The sequence below is a fragment of the Phytophthora cinnamomi genome (genome assembly GCF_018691715.1).
Source record: "Phytophthora cinnamomi strain GKB4 chromosome Unknown Contig26, whole genome shotgun sequence".
In the NCBI taxonomy this organism is placed as follows: domain Eukaryota; phylum Oomycota; class Peronosporomycetes; order Peronosporales; family Peronosporaceae; genus Phytophthora; species Phytophthora cinnamomi.
Genome location: NW_027150959.1, coordinates 680,876 through 694,906, shown reverse-complemented (window position 1 = coordinate 694,906; position 14,031 = coordinate 680,876). Strand labels below are relative to the sequence as shown.

The following is a 14,031-nucleotide window of genomic DNA, read 5'->3' as shown; positions in this document are numbered from 1 at the left end:
ATCGGAACACCGTCGCGGCGCATACGGAGCACCATTGGGAACTGAAATCCTCATCGCTTCGTGTTCAGGTACAGCATGTTTATCGAAATGCTGACGCAGAGTTTCACCTTTGGCACCAGGTTCATCACCGTGTACTCGAAAAAAATTGACCGCGACAAACCACCCGCGGCAAGCTTGTAGTGTAACCCAGCGTTCAAAGTGGTTGTCACGAGTTCAACACCTTTGAGACTGGTAGTCGGCGTCATTCCAGTGACCATAGCAGGCGGTCTATTGAGCACGAGCGTGGACTTGTTGCGCAGCTTGCCCGACTCGGTCACCTGTGGGCCGCATTTCTTCGCCTTGGTCGGCGCAAAAGTTGGTAATGTGTCGCTGAATTGGTGGAGGCCCACCAAAGGAGCTTGTTGCTTCGAAGACTTCGTGGTCAGGTGCTTTGCCGTTGGGATGACGACTTCCATGCCCAAACCTTCCGCCACCTTGTTGTTAAATTTGGTCGCTCCAAAATCAGGACCGAGAGAGTAGCACTCGATTAGTGCTTGTTCTCGTGGGCCACACCAGTGAAGTCAAGGCAGTTGAGGTAGATGGCGCACTGCGTGAGCATCAGCAGCGGCACGCTGAAGAACGCTCTGTTCAGCTCCAAGCTCTCGGGGTAGTCCCCGATCTCCAGACCCTGCAGCCAGCTGCGCAAGTCAATGACAGCTTCAAAGGCGAGTGAAGCATTGGCAATGTCCGAACGAACTCAACTCCTCCAGCAGAGCCTGTGCCGCATCGTCGATAAACACCCGACCCGCGCGCTGCTGGTCTCCGATACAGCATACAACTGCTGCAACTCCGCATGCGTCCGTAGCAGAGCCAACGGGGTCACCGAATTTTTCGCAGGAAATTTGGTGGTCTCGTTCCTGCTGATGGCTTGGTTTCGACGTGAGTTTTGGAGGGAGGCACGCTTTTCAAGTGGTGGTGTTGCTGGTTAAAAGCGGTGGATCGAATTGTGTATGTGGCTTGACCCCGTTTCTTCGATTAGCTTGTTATCGCGAGACCTCTCGCGTCGCTTTCGATCATGGAGAGATAGAACCATCGTACTGTTGCTGACTATCATACCACGGCGACTTCGACATGGGCAGCGTCATGCACTGGGCCGGCCCGGAGTCCCTCGACGCAGTGCGCGGCACCATAACAATCACGCCGCGACTGCCATCGATATCTGCACCTTAACAATCAAAATCGCGATTACTATAATATTATATCACCAGCTGCGCCAAAGTGTCCCATCCGAATAGTACGTGGCATGGAGTGAATGGGCTACACTCCCAATTGTCGTACATGTACTTGGCCAGGGTCACCGCTATGTAATAACGCGATGATGCCTCGACAATTTACCTAATCTAGGTAGTCCGCGAGTTACTACTATCACTTATCACGACAAACAGAAGTGCAACTGTCAACTCCAGCATTGCTCAGCCAGCCCACGAGAATCTAACGTCAATATAGCAGGGCTGAGCGTATTCCGGGGGCCCCTCTCACTTTCGGTGAGCAAATGGTACCAACGACTCACCATACAACAAGGAAAACTCATGGGATCGCAGTCTGGTGATCGTGGCGCCCTGCACAGGGTTTTCGCACTGCTTTATCGCTTTATAGAGGCGTTCAGAATCGCGCGCGCTCATTGGCCCACTCGGGCGTGGTTCAGCAACCAAAACCAAACCACCTGCCCGCCTTGGACTCAGTACCGGTATTAGCACCGACGCAGCACCAGCGCAACATGACGCAGAGCCCGAGCGTGTCGCTGCGGTCCACGCCGGCCGCGGCCGCGGGCGAGCTGCGCCTGTCGGCCAAGTCACGCGCGTCCTCGGCCTCGTCGGTGGCCTTCTCGCCCAGCCACGCGCGCGGCCTGGCCACGCCCGCGCCGGCGCCGCACGACGTGCCGCTGCGCTTCCACTGGGAGGGCTACCTGCAGAAGCGCAGCGACTGGCTCAAGCACTGGGAGACCTACTACTTCGTGCTGCGCGGACGCTCGCTGTACTGCTACCTGTCGGAGGAGGACGCGCGCCGCCAGAACGCCAAGTCCAAGATCAAGAAGGGCAAGTTCGGCTTCTCGGACCGCGTGTCGCTCGTCAAGGCCTGGGACGTGGAGGAGTCCCCGGCCGCGGCCGGCGCCGGCCAGACGGGCTCCGCGGCCTCTACACCCGTGGCCGGCGCTGGCCCGCAGGCCGAGGCCGGGGCCGGGGCCGACTCGGCGGCGGCCGCTACGAGCCCCTCGTCGGCCGCGGCCGCCGACTCCGAGTCCGCCTTCCGGTTCTCCATGGCCACGCACAAGGGCCACCAGCTGCACTTCCGCACCAACTCGGAGGCCAGCAAGCACGTGTGGCTGCAGCTCGTGGCCAACGCCATCGCCGACTACGACCTCGCGGGCCACATGCGGCCGCCCGTGCAGCGCCTCCGCACCAACGTGGCCGACTTCTACACGGGCTACGAGTACTTCTACGCGGCCCTGTGCGCGCGCGTGACGGCCGACGAGAGGGGAGTGGTCATGGAGGTGCCCCCCTCGCCGTCCGCGGCCGGGCCGGGCACCCCCGGCGTCGCATCGTCAGAGGACACGGACAGATCCAGCCTGACGCTGACGCTGCCGAGCGGCAAGAAGCCCTCCGCGTCGTTCATGCCGGTCACACCCAACCAGCCCATGGCCAAGACCAATGTGGTCGCTCCGATGGATCACGCGCTGCTGCGCTTTTTCTCGCTGCTCAAGTCCGACGTGATCCTGCGCAGCAACTACTTGCCTATGGTGCCCTTCGAGGGCAAGTATCGCGGATATGCAGGTGTACTCGAGTACTTTTCCAGGCTGTCCCAGTCCGTGCAGATGGAGCAGTTCATTGTCGAGAGCATCCAGATGGAGGAAGATGAGGAGGGAGGTGAGGCCCCGGATTTTGAGTCACTTCCCCGCCGGAACCGCAACAGAGTGGTCGTCATTTCTGGGAGAGAAACCATGCAGGTGCGGTACAACCAAACTACGTTTATGCAGCAGTGGACACACAAGCTGCACTTCAAGCCGAACGACAACGGCCGCGTATGCCGCTGGGAAATCTTCGGCGACGTCGTGGCCTCCAGTGTGGTGTTCAAAGTTCCTGGCTGCACGACAAACCTCACATTACCGTCGCTGGCGGAGCGTATTCGCGAATCGGTGGTTGGCGGGTATGTTGTTTCAATTAATTTGCACCAGATTACGGACGTTCGGTCGCGCGAGTTGCGAGGGGACGAATTCTTTGTGCGCTGCTCGCTGGATACCAACGAATTTGAAGGCGTATGGCACACAGAGGCACAGTCTCGAGCTGCGGCCCCTGTGGAGATTCCGGGAGACTCATCCGGAAGTGAGTTAGCGTCGTGGTCCTACAACTACCACCAGGAGCTGTTTTTGCAGTTTGATCGACTGTCGCGCGATGACAATACGGTGCTACTCGTTGAGTGTTGCCGCAACTCAAACCACGAGGTTGTAGCTCGTACCCACGTCAATCTTGCAAGTTTCTTGAATGGTAACGGTGGTGTTAGCAGCATCAGCACTGCTAGTGGAACAATCTCCAGTCGTTTGATGGGTCGACGAAGTCGACGAAAAAACAACAGCAATGCGTCAAGAGCAGGCGAGATGCACTCCTACGTGCTGTCCAACGACCACCAGAGCTTCTTCGGTAAATTGCTGCTGGGTATTACAATCTCCGCTATGTCCCATCGCTCGGTGTCACAGCGGTCCTCGACGTCGAGCTTCCGCGATAGTTACCGGGACAGTATTGGCTCGGATGATGGTAGTTTGGGCCCTGCTTCGTTCGCTTCGGTCACATCGTTTGAAAGTCCATCGGCGCGCAACAGTTTCCGCTCGTTTACCAAGCAGTTTTCCCCTCCCGGTGAGGATGTTATGCACCAGTTTGTTATCAACGGCGTACGGTATCAGTTGGCTGAAAAGTACCGAATGGTGAAGATCGTAGGAAAGGGTACGTATGGTGAGGTGATCGCAGCGAGCGATTTTGTTAACGGCGGCACCTTCGCAATCAAAAAGCTGGGCCAGTTCCTGCGGCACCCGAAGGTGGCTCTGTTGGCTCTACGCGAGATCAAGCTCATGAGTGAAATCGGCACACACCCATGCCTCATGGGTTTCCACGAACTGCAGCGGCCACTGGATTACGAACACTTCGAAGATCTATACATCATTCAGCCTCTCATGGAGACAGACCTGTGCCGCATTATCCACTCGAAGGAGAGTTTGAGCGATGACCAAGTGCAGTATTTCTTGTACCAGATGCTGTGCGGTATCCACTACCTGCACTCGGCGGATGTCTTGCACCGAGACATCAAGCCGAGCAATATTCTTGTGAACTCGGACTGTCGGATCAAAATCTGCGATTTCGGGCTTGCGCGGCATGCAAACGACCGGGACCTGGCCGAAGGTCTATCAGAGTACGTGGTCACCCGATGGTACAGAGCACCGGAACTTCTGCTCGCCAACGCGTACACAAAGGCTATTGACATGTGGTCTATCGGGTGCATCTTCGCCGAGCTGCTGGGTCGGCGCATCATGTTCCCCGGAACGTCCTATGTCGATCAGCTCAAGGTGATTGTGGACATTGTGGGCACGCCCACGACCTTCAGCTTCTGCGATAACCCGGTGGCGCGCCGCTACGCTGGACGGCAGTTTCTCATCCAGAGTCAGAAGGTACCCAAGGTGGATTGGGAGCAAGTCTTCCCGGAGGCCAACCCGGACGGACTGGACCTACTGGACAAGTTGCTGCAGTTTGACCCAGCCAAGCGAATCACGGCCGCCGAGGCGCTGGAGCACCCGTACGTGAGCCAGTGGCGCGACCCGCAGCTGGAGATGCCGTGCCACACCGACGTCGCGACGAAGCTGACGCAGTTCGACTACGCACAGGTGTCGTACGACCCGCAGACGCTCAAGGACCTGCTCTACCAGGAGGTCATGAAGGCGCAGCGCCCGCCGCCGCAGCAGCCTCAGACCATCGCCGAGTGAGCGGCGCTGTAGACCTGTACCATGTAGAGAAATAGGGCACGGAGTCAGAAACACTAAAAACAATCGTCATCAATAAAGTACCAAAAACATGGGGCAAGTTGCACTTGTACATGCGCTGTAAGATGGCTACACACTCAGCCCTCTCTTAATGCATACACTATCCCTACCAAATATCATATGCATCTTTTTCGACCAATGGCATGGCGTTATTCCTCTCCTCCACACACCCGCCGAGCCATTTCACGCCTCTCAATCCCCCAGACCCACTGGCGATGAAGCTGCTGCTGCTGACGGCGCGTCGCGTGGCGCGCGCGGCGGCCCCCGCGGCGGCCAGCGCGCTGCGTCCGTGTGCGCGTCCCGTGCTCAACGCCGTGTCGGTGCCTGGCGCGCGCTTCCTGAGCGACAAGCCCGGCGACAAGAAGAACGCGGACGCCGCCAAGCTCTTCGCGTCCAAGGACGACAGCGATTCGGACTCGGACGGTGACTCGGACAGCGACTCGGACTCGGAGGACGAGGAGCAGGAGGCTGAGGAGCAGGAGGTGGTGGAGCTGCTGCCCATCGACGAGGAGGGCATCTCCACGGCCGAGCGGCGGCGCCGCCTGGACGCGTTCCTCGAGCACAACGCCACGTACTTCGACGAGGAGCGCTGGGGCGCCCAGGACGGCGACAAGTGGTTCGGCTTCGACGGAGACCTGGACGCCGTGACGGAGGAAGGCGTGCCCACGTGGCTGCAGTCCGTGCGCAACATGATCAGCGTGGAGGAGGAGCGCGCGATCCGCGCCAAGTCGGCGCGCATCGCCTTCCACGATGCCAGGAACAAGATCGTGCGCACGCGCAAGCTGGACGAGAAGGGCCGCGCGTACGGCACGGGCCGCCGCAAAACCAGCACGGCCCGCGTGTGGGTCAAGCCCGCCCCGCAGCCCTTCACGGGCCGCATCAAGGTGAACAAGAAGGACCTGGTGGACTACTTCGTGCGCGACACGCACCGCGAGGACGTGCTCAAGCCCTTCTCGGTGGTGGAGCAGATCGGCGGCTTTGACGTGTACTGCACGGTCAAGGGAGGAGGTATGACGGGGCAGGCCGGCGCCGTGCGCCACGGCATCGCCCGCGCGCTGCAGAACTTCGACCCAGAGATGCGCCCGGCGCTCAAGAAGGCGGGCCTGCTCACGCGTGACCCGCGTATGGTCGAGAGGAAGAAGGCTGGTCAGGCCAAGGCCCGTAAGAAATTCCAGTGGGTCAAGAGATAGATGCACACGCAGTCAGGCAGGAGAGGAGGCTGCTGTCAGACAGGAGCCTCAAAAGAGGCAGGCAGCGAGGCGACGAGAGGAGAGAGAGAGAGCTGGCTTCGCAATGCATTGCAATGCAGTGCACTGCAGCCACGTTGTATCTGCCCAACTCAAAGCATTACCCGTCTGCCAGCCGTGTGTCCGATTTTCCGTTTATTGCCATACATATCTGAAGAAGCTTCAGCTCGCTCATAGTTCGTCACCATGCACCGAGCTCGTTCCTCTTCAACCTGCTCTTTTCTTTCGACTACAACGCCATAGACGCCTCGAGCTTCCGCAGCGCCTCCAGTTCGTCTTCGTCCGCGTTGCCCACCACGTTGATGTTGGATTCCACGGCGTGTGTCGGCACGTCCGGCAGATTATACTGCGCCAGCGGTGCGGGCGGCGCCGACGGCGCAGAAGCTGCAGCTGCAACGGGCGCGGGCGGCGCTCTGGCCGCGGCCGCAGTGGCAGCAGCTTCTGCAGGCGCGATGACGACCGGCTCGAGCGTCTTCTCCTCCAGCTCGAGCTCCTCCATCTCGCGCAGCTCGTCCTCGAGCTCGTCGTCGTCGTAGAGCTGCGAGCCGAGCGGCTGCGAGATGGCGCGGCCGATCTCGTCGGCCGTGGCCATCTCCTCCTGGATGTCGTCCATGATGTTGTCCACCTTGTCCACGTTCATCTGGCCGTGGATGGCCTTCATCTGCTCGGCGCCCGAGCGCAGCGCCGTGAAGGTCTCCATGTTGACGTGCGCGCTCTCGAGCGTCATGACCTGCGTCTCCAGCGTCATGCGCGCGCCCTGCAGCTTCTCCACCTCGGCTTCGTACATCTTCTTGCGCTTGAGCGCGAAGATGGCGCCGCGCTTGTCCTTGGCCGCGCTCTTCTGCTTGGCCTCCTGCAGCTGCAGCGCGATCTTCTTCACGATGTGCAGCTCGCGCTTCTCCAGCGACTCCAGCTGCTCGCGCAGCTTGCGGATCGTCTCGGCCGTCGCCACGGGCCCCGTGCGCGCGGGCGCCGCCGACTTGCGCCCGAACAGGTTCATCCCCGCCCTCGGTATAATTTGCGTGCTGATTGATACCGGCGCTGAGTCGAGAATCCAGGTGTTACTTCACGTTTTGGGTACAGTTGGTGTGACCACTTAACAGTTACTTCTCTCGGTTGTTGGCACCGCATAACCTGTAATCACTCATACCCTACTTCACAGCATACCGAAAGAATCGCCGAACTGCTTAGCTAAACCCATGGCCTAGAATCTTCGGAAAGAATACACCTGCGCTAACGCCTGTTGTGCTACAATGACGCGACGGTTGCAGCCACATGGCCCGTGTGACACATGAAGGCATCCATTTTCGGGTCGCGCGGCCTTCAGTTCCCGAGCGAGTTTCTCCCTCTTATGCTCGCGCGCATGGCCCGCGAGTGGAGCGTGTTCATGCGGCAGCCCGTGCTGCCGCGCCACAGCAAGCACCCGCACTCGTGGCTGCGCCAGGTGACGCTGCTGCGCGCGCTGCTGCTGGGCGCCGCGCTCTTCCTGTGCTGGGGCTACACGCAGCTGCTGGTGCGCTACGGCAGCATCTCGCCCGCGGCCACGGCGCTCTTCACCACGGCGTACGACGGCCGCCTGGCCGACGACCTGCCGCCGGCGTCGCCGCCCTGGCGCCCGCCATTCCGCGTCGTGGTGTCGCTCACCACGACGCCCAGCCGCCTGGACAAGGTCATGGACAGCGTGCGCTCGCTCACGCGGCAGTCGCTGCGCCCCGACCAGATCTACGTCAACATCCCCGAGGGCCCCATGAAGCGCCACCCGGAGCGCTCGTACGACGAGACGGAGATCCCGGCGGAGCTCGCGGGCCTCGCGCCGCTCGTCAAGGTCAACCGCTGCGTGGACGACGGCCCGGCCACCAAGCTGCTGGGCGCCTTGCGGCTCGAGAGCGACCCGGCCACGCTCATCATCACGCTGGACGACGACTTCGAGTACCCGCCGGAGCTGGTGGCGTCGCTGGCCTGGGAGGCCGTGGCCAAGCCCGACGACGCGCTGGGCGTGTGCGGATGGGGCATGCTCCCCATGTGGCACGAGGTGGGCGTCGTGCCCGCCTACGTGCCGTACTTCATGCGCCCCCGCGGCCGCTACGTGGACATCCTGCAGGCCTGCTGCGGCAACGCCTACCGCCGTGGATTCTTCTCGGACGTGGAGGCGCTCGCCGACATCCCGTCGGTCTGTGTGACAGTCGACGATGTGTGGATCGCTGGATACTTGCGGACGGTGGAGCAGCGTCACAGCGCGCTGATCAGCAAGAGGCTGGATCCGTCCGACCCGGAGTGGAAGAAGGAGGAGGCCCGCTCCTCGGAGCGCCAGATGACGCTCTCGAGCTTCAATCACGAGCACCAGGTGCACTACAAGTGCGTGCAGGCCCTCGAGGACAAGTTCCAGCGGCGGTGGACGCGCAACTTTGAGGAGTAGGCAACAGGTAGCATAGCTTGATAGGTAGATGAACAGACGACCATGGTCCGTCTGTAGCCCATAGATAACCGCATAAACATTGGGTAGGTATGTACGCATGTGTATTACTCGAGTTCTTGCTACCGTGCTGTGCGGCGTCACCATGCAGCCGCAGTCCTTCACCTCTCCTCATTCCAACGGAGGAGGATACCCCACCACGGATCGATCACCTGCCGTCTAAATCAATGCGCAGGCAACCGGAAACACAGAAAGGGAAGCGTAAGGCAAACTTGAGTGACCCAACGCCTTTTACACCGGGGCTTTCAGTCTCCTAACAGCGCAAGACGCATCTACTCGTTGCCGTTGTGGATGGCACCAGCCTCGTCCACGGACGAAATTTGACTGCAAATAATACGCAACATCAGTCTCTGCAAAACACAACGAATGCAGATGAGCAAGGAAAACGTACATCCACTTCTTGTCGAGCGTCTCCTTCCACAGCGTAACCTTGTGGTCGCCGGATGACACGGCCAACACGTTACCGGTGACAGACCAGCTCACACGCCACACAGGAGCGTCGAACGTGTGCAGCAGCTCGCGCTTCCAGGTAGAGTCCTCGGCAGTCTGCGACCAGATGTACACGTGCTTGTCCTCCGAGCAACTGGCAATGAGGTTCACGGGGAGACCCGTGCTCGGGGCCCAAGCCACATCACGGACCCAGTCGCTGTGCGCCGGAACTGAGCTCAGCTCCTGCTTCGTCCACTCGGTCTCGCCCTCCGCAAGGCTCCAGATCTTGATCGTCTTGTCGCACGAAGCCGTCACCACGCGGCGGATCGGGCCCGCGGGGCCCTGCGAGCCCACCGAGTTGAACGGCGCCCAGCTCACGGCGTTGCAGCCCAGCGCGCTGTCCTTGAAGTGGCTCACACTCCAGCCCTCCGCTGCAGCAATCACACACAGCATAAAGCAAAATCAACAATATGCCATGCAATACCAACTGGAGCTAAACACGTACGCGAGTAGCTGAGGACGGAGACGGTGCCATCTGCCGAGGCGCAGGCGAGCGCGAGTCCGTACTCGTGCGGCGCCCAGGCGATGCTGTTGACCGAGGACTCGTGGAAGGCGTGCACGTAGGCCTGCGTCCACTGGTTCAGGCTCTGCTCGCGGTAGATGATCACCTTGCCGTCATACGAGCAGGCCGCCAGGAGCACGCCGAACTTGGGGTGCGCCCACGCCACCTGCCACACGGGGCCCTCGTGACTGCGTAGCCCAGCACCACACCACAACCACCAACGAATTAATTGCCGCGTCCGAATTGAATTGCCCATGGATCCATCCGCTGCCACGTACCCCGTCAAGATCTGCTCGTTGTTCTGCACGTCGCCCGTGACGTCGTACACCTTGATGGTGCGGTCCGAGGAGCACGTGGCCAGACGCTTGCCGTAGTAGTCCAGCTGCGCGTCGTGCTGTCAGACGCGAGAAGTGCAATTGGCAGTGGGAAATCGTCAGTTTGCGGGCGTTAGAGGCGCCTCAAGAGCACGCGGGAGGAGGCAGGAGGCGGAGCATGTAACGCACGATCATGTCCTCATGCTGCGTGTCGATGGAGAGGATGGGGGCGCTCATGGTGGCCGCGCGGGGGTCGAGTCTGGGCTGGCGGTGGGTGCTTCGCTGGCAGCTCGGGCCTTTCGTGAACTTTTGTTGTCAGCGAGGGGAGCGAGATCCGGCCGGAAATTTTACGTTATGTGCGCCACATAATGCTGCAGCCAACCAATTAGACCGCGAAAAAGCGAAGTTTAACATTGCTTTTTTGGCTAGAGAAACTAGGACGCACACTGGTAAAATGTGTGAAGAGAGCTTTAGATTGCTTTGAGCCGCTGGACGGCACCACCTTGCCTCTGCAACGAAATGAAGTGGGGATGCATAGTACAGTGTCGACAGACAGCTAAAGTGGTGCTGGGGGGCTGCTTTCCGTTGAGACGCCGACAAAGCGCTGCTTTACCAACCCGCGTTCTCGTCCTCGTCGGGCACGACCATGACGAGCCTCTGCCAGCCGAACTCCTTCCAGTTGAGCTGGAAGAGCAGCACCCACGACACGAAGAGCACCGTCCAGAAGCAGAAGCCCATGAACGACCGGCGTACCCCTAGCAACAGCGAAAGAGAGATATCTCAACGTCAGCACGATCGTAACAGCCACGGTGGTCACTACTACAGCGAATAACTGCTTCGGAGCTGTGTACGCACACATGGTGACGGTAGCGTCGATGGACGGGTCCACGAACTGCTTGCGGTAGAAGATGACGTTCACCAGGTGCAACCACGGCAGACACGCCATGCCGCCGATAAACATCTTCTTGGCGATGCTCTCGTCCGCCTCCTTGTTCAGGTTGCGCGTGAAGTTGCCGCGGTTGTTGGACTCGGCGGGCGGCTCCACGCGCGGGGCCTCCTCCAGCACGGGCGTGTCGGTCACGGACTCGGTCTGCTCGTGCCTCGCCATCTTCGCCTTCCTGTCTGGCTTTTGGCCGGCTTCTGGCGAAACCTGTGTAACACTGGTGTAACGCTGGGTAACCCCGACCGAAAAAAAAGGTAACCCCTACGGTTACGTTTCTGCGCAAAGACGGCCAGAGTTGAAGCCACACACAAATCCAGTCGACTAAAGACAGCGCCGCGCCTCCAAGTACCGAGCGAGCTCTGCGACGACATGTACGGCGGCAACTACCCTCCTCCGCCGGGAGGTGGCTACCCCCCACCTGGGCAGCCGGGCTACCCGCCTCCACCCGGAGGCTATCCTCCGCAGCCAGGTTACCCTCCCGGCCAGCCGTACCCACCAGGTTACGCTTACCCGCCTCAGCCGGGATATCCGCCCCAGCAGGGCTATCCGCCCGCCGCAGGATACCCGCCCGCGCCAGGCGCGTACCCGCCCCCGCCGCAACAAGCACAGGCCTACTACGCGGCTCAAGGTCGGCAGCTGTTCGTGCAGGCGACGCTGACGCCTGTGGCCCCGCAGCCAGCCTACGTCGCGTACCCGGGCGTCGTGTACGCCGGCGGCCACTACAAGCACAAGCACTACAAGCACTACAAGCACAAGCACAAGGGCTTCAAGTTCAAATGAGTAAAGCTTAGGTAGCGAGTCTGCAGCCGCAGACTCGAGCAGGTTGAGCAGCTACAGTGGCTAAAATGCGGTAATGCAGCGTACCCCGCCGCGTAACCCCGGGTTACGATCGGGCAACAATTGGTACTTTCGCGATGGCCGGCACGCGGCTGCAGATCGTCGGCGCCTTCGTGCTGTTCGCGCTGCTAGCGGCACCCGTGGCCTGGCATCTCACGCAGGTGGAGCGCGTGGAGCTGCCCGTGTCGCGCATCCAGCGGCTCTCGTGGGCCGCGTCGCGCTTCGGCGGGCCGGACGCATTCCAGGTAGACGTCTACAGTCTGGGGAGTAACAGGCCAGGAGGACCCTCCGCGCTGCCCTCCAGCGCCCCCAACGTCGTGTACAATACGCACCACTTGGAGCTAAGTGCCGGGCAGAAGCAGACGCTGCAGACGGCCGCGCAATCAGGTCTGCAGGCCACGGACGATGCACTGCAGACGCTCGTGAAGACGCGGCACAAGCGCTTCAGTGTCTTCCTGCTCTGCGACGACAAGGCGGCGGCGGGTGCTGCGTCTGTGTTGACGGTGGGGAAGCACCGCCACGCTTGGTCGTCGCAGTGCCAAGTGACAGAGGGAGATGCGGTGCATTCGGCTATTGAGACGCTGGTGGGGCGACATGTGTACCCCCGAGCGGACGAGAAGAGCGAGAAGAAGAGCATCGACACCAAGACGGCACGGAGGGCGCTGCACTACCGGCTGCAGTTCTCGCTGCTGAAAGAAAACCCAGTGACCCCGTGGACGGAGAACCTGCAGACGCTCGTGGATCGGTATTTGGGGAGGTTCGTGCAGAAGGTTGGCGCGGTCGCCAACTTTACAGTCGAGACGCAGGTTGTGCAGTACGCGAGGCTGGCGAGAGAGGTCACGCCCAGTGCGGATGGGAAGGAGTTTTATCTCAACGCTGAGGATTTGAAACAGGTGAGGTCTTTGTGTGGATGGAGTGAGTATACCAGCGACTGATGTGCTGCCTGTTGGGTTATGCTGTGTAGTTTAAAAGTGCGAACGACTTCCTGGACACCTCGGTTCTGGATGACGGGGAGCAAGTGCTGCATTTCATGGCGGCGCTGCCCGATCCTATGCATGCCCCACTGTTTATCCGTCCAGCAGACCAAGAGAAGAGTCCGGCGACGTCGTTCGAGCTGCCTGGGTGGGGCATCGTCGTCATCTTGAACCCTCACGCGCTCAACAGCGAGCCTTCTGTCAACGCTTTAGAAGAGAAGATAGCTGCAACAGCTGCCAAGACTAAGGAGCAGGAACTGCAGCGGGTCATGGGGCTATTCGTATCGGAGTTCCGCACTCTGCTCGGCGTTCCGTCCTTCGGTCGCCGGCAGCGAGAGGAGGATGCGGCAAGCCGGCGGCTGCAATTCCTGCCCTCGCCAGCAGACGGTATCGCTGACTGGGAGCTGGACGTCGTCATGCGCGACCGGTTCACCAAGCTCATGCAAACGGCGATTGAGACGCTGCAGTCGACTGTCGAGCTCGTGGAGACCCTGCCTGAGTTGAGCGTGCTCGAGCGCGTGCAGACGCGCGTGGAGACGGCCGTCACCCGACTCGAGGCCATCCTGTGCGACAGCAACGTGGAGCAGCAGCAAGAGTGCGCGGAGGCGTCGGATCTGCGCAGTCTGCTGGCCATGGCGCGCCAGGCGTCGGAACTCACGGACGCCGCATACTACGACCACACCATGATCCGCCAGCTCTACTTCCCGCAGGAGCAGATGCTGGGCGTGTACGCGCCGTTGCTCGCGCCGCTCATCCTGCCGTTCCTGCTGGGGTTCGTGCGCGAGCTCAAGCGCTTCAAGGCCAAGCGCGCGGCCAAGCAGGTCAAGTTGCAGTAGCGTCCACATCGCTACAAAATGGCTACAGTAGGTGGACACAGCCAACTCCCTTTCAAAATTGATAATTCTCCTCTCAGAATCGTTATAGGCGAGGCTCTCCCCACAAAGCCAAAGTGGAGGGCCACAACATCCACGTAGCTTCGTTCCAGTAGCTCAGGTACGCCGCTCTCTCCTGCTGCCCACGATTGCCGCTTCGGCGGGGGAGTGACAGCACCATGTCCGTCTGTGTCTGCGCTCTCCGGCCATGCAAATTTCATCTCCGCTCGCGCTCTGTGTCTCCCGCAAAGTGCTAATCTGCATTTGTATCTGTCCGCTGCGCAGCCTTCTTCCCCCCTCGCCTTCGCAGCAGCCCCA

General features: G+C 60.6%; 9 protein-coding genes across 9 annotated transcripts; 5 read left to right on the top strand and 4 right to left on the bottom strand.

Annotated features, from left to right (window-relative positions):
• Positions 1–1,756: 1,756 nt before the first annotated feature.
• On the top strand, positions 1,757–5,005 carry IUM83_08666 (CMGC/MAPK protein kinase; the record flags this gene model as incomplete). Its single annotated transcript, XM_067933054.1, has 1 exon — positions 1,757–5,005. The coding sequence occupies one exon, from the start codon at positions 1,757–1,759 to the stop codon at positions 5,003–5,005; it is 3,249 nt and encodes a 1,082-aa protein (XP_067794099.1).
• Positions 5,006–5,277: 272 nt separating this feature from the next.
• Positions 5,278–6,252, top strand: IUM83_08665 (30S ribosomal protein S9; the record flags this gene model as incomplete). Its single annotated transcript, XM_067933053.1, has 1 exon — positions 5,278–6,252. The coding sequence occupies one exon, from the start codon at positions 5,278–5,280 to the stop codon at positions 6,250–6,252; it is 975 nt and encodes a 324-aa protein (XP_067794101.1).
• Positions 6,253–6,538: 286 nt separating this feature from the next.
• On the bottom strand, positions 6,539–7,309 carry IUM83_08664 (snf7-domain-containing protein; the record flags this gene model as incomplete). The annotated part of the gene is made up of 1 exon (XM_067933052.1): positions 6,539–7,309. The coding sequence occupies one exon, from the start codon at positions 7,307–7,309 to the stop codon at positions 6,539–6,541; it is 771 nt and encodes a 256-aa protein (XP_067794131.1).
• A 351-nt stretch (positions 7,310–7,660) lies between these two features.
• On the top strand, positions 7,661–8,725 carry IUM83_08662 (uncharacterized protein; the record flags this gene model as incomplete). The annotated part of the gene is made up of 1 exon (XM_067933050.1): positions 7,661–8,725. The coding sequence occupies one exon, from the start codon at positions 7,661–7,663 to the stop codon at positions 8,723–8,725; it is 1,065 nt and encodes a 354-aa protein (XP_067794098.1).
• Positions 7,828–8,331, bottom strand: IUM83_08663 (uncharacterized protein; the record flags this gene model as incomplete). Its single annotated transcript, XM_067933051.1, has 2 exons — positions 7,828–8,014; positions 8,084–8,331. The coding sequence occupies 2 exons, from the start codon at positions 8,329–8,331 to the stop codon at positions 7,828–7,830; spliced, it is 435 nt and encodes a 144-aa protein (XP_067794129.1).
• A 329-nt stretch (positions 8,726–9,054) lies between the features above and the next one.
• On the bottom strand, positions 9,055–10,324 carry IUM83_08661 (protein transport protein SEC13; the record flags this gene model as incomplete). The annotated part of the gene is made up of 5 exons (XM_067933049.1): positions 9,055–9,106; positions 9,174–9,642; positions 9,717–9,961; positions 10,052–10,167; positions 10,277–10,324. The coding sequence occupies 5 exons, from the start codon at positions 10,322–10,324 to the stop codon at positions 9,055–9,057; spliced, it is 930 nt and encodes a 309-aa protein (XP_067794130.1).
• Positions 10,325–10,696: 372 nt separating this feature from the next.
• On the bottom strand, positions 10,697–11,195 carry IUM83_08660 (Gamma-secretase subunit PEN-2; the record flags this gene model as incomplete). The annotated part of the gene is made up of 2 exons (XM_067933048.1): positions 10,697–10,842; positions 10,943–11,195. 2 exons carry the CDS (start codon positions 11,193–11,195, stop codon positions 10,697–10,699), a joined length of 399 nt encoding a protein of 132 aa, XP_067794252.1.
• Positions 11,196–11,399: 204 nt separating this feature from the next.
• On the top strand, positions 11,400–11,810 carry IUM83_08659 (glycine-rich protein A3-like; the record flags this gene model as incomplete). Its single annotated transcript, XM_067933047.1, has 1 exon — positions 11,400–11,810. The coding sequence occupies one exon, from the start codon at positions 11,400–11,402 to the stop codon at positions 11,808–11,810; it is 411 nt and encodes a 136-aa protein (XP_067794213.1).
• Positions 11,811–11,944: 134 nt separating this feature from the next.
• On the top strand, positions 11,945–13,677 carry IUM83_08658 (GPI transamidase component PIG-S; the record flags this gene model as incomplete). Its single annotated transcript, XM_067933046.1, has 2 exons — positions 11,945–12,760; positions 12,832–13,677. 2 exons carry the CDS (start codon positions 11,945–11,947, stop codon positions 13,675–13,677), a joined length of 1,662 nt encoding a protein of 553 aa, XP_067794135.1.
• Positions 13,678–14,031: the final 354 nt, after the last annotated feature.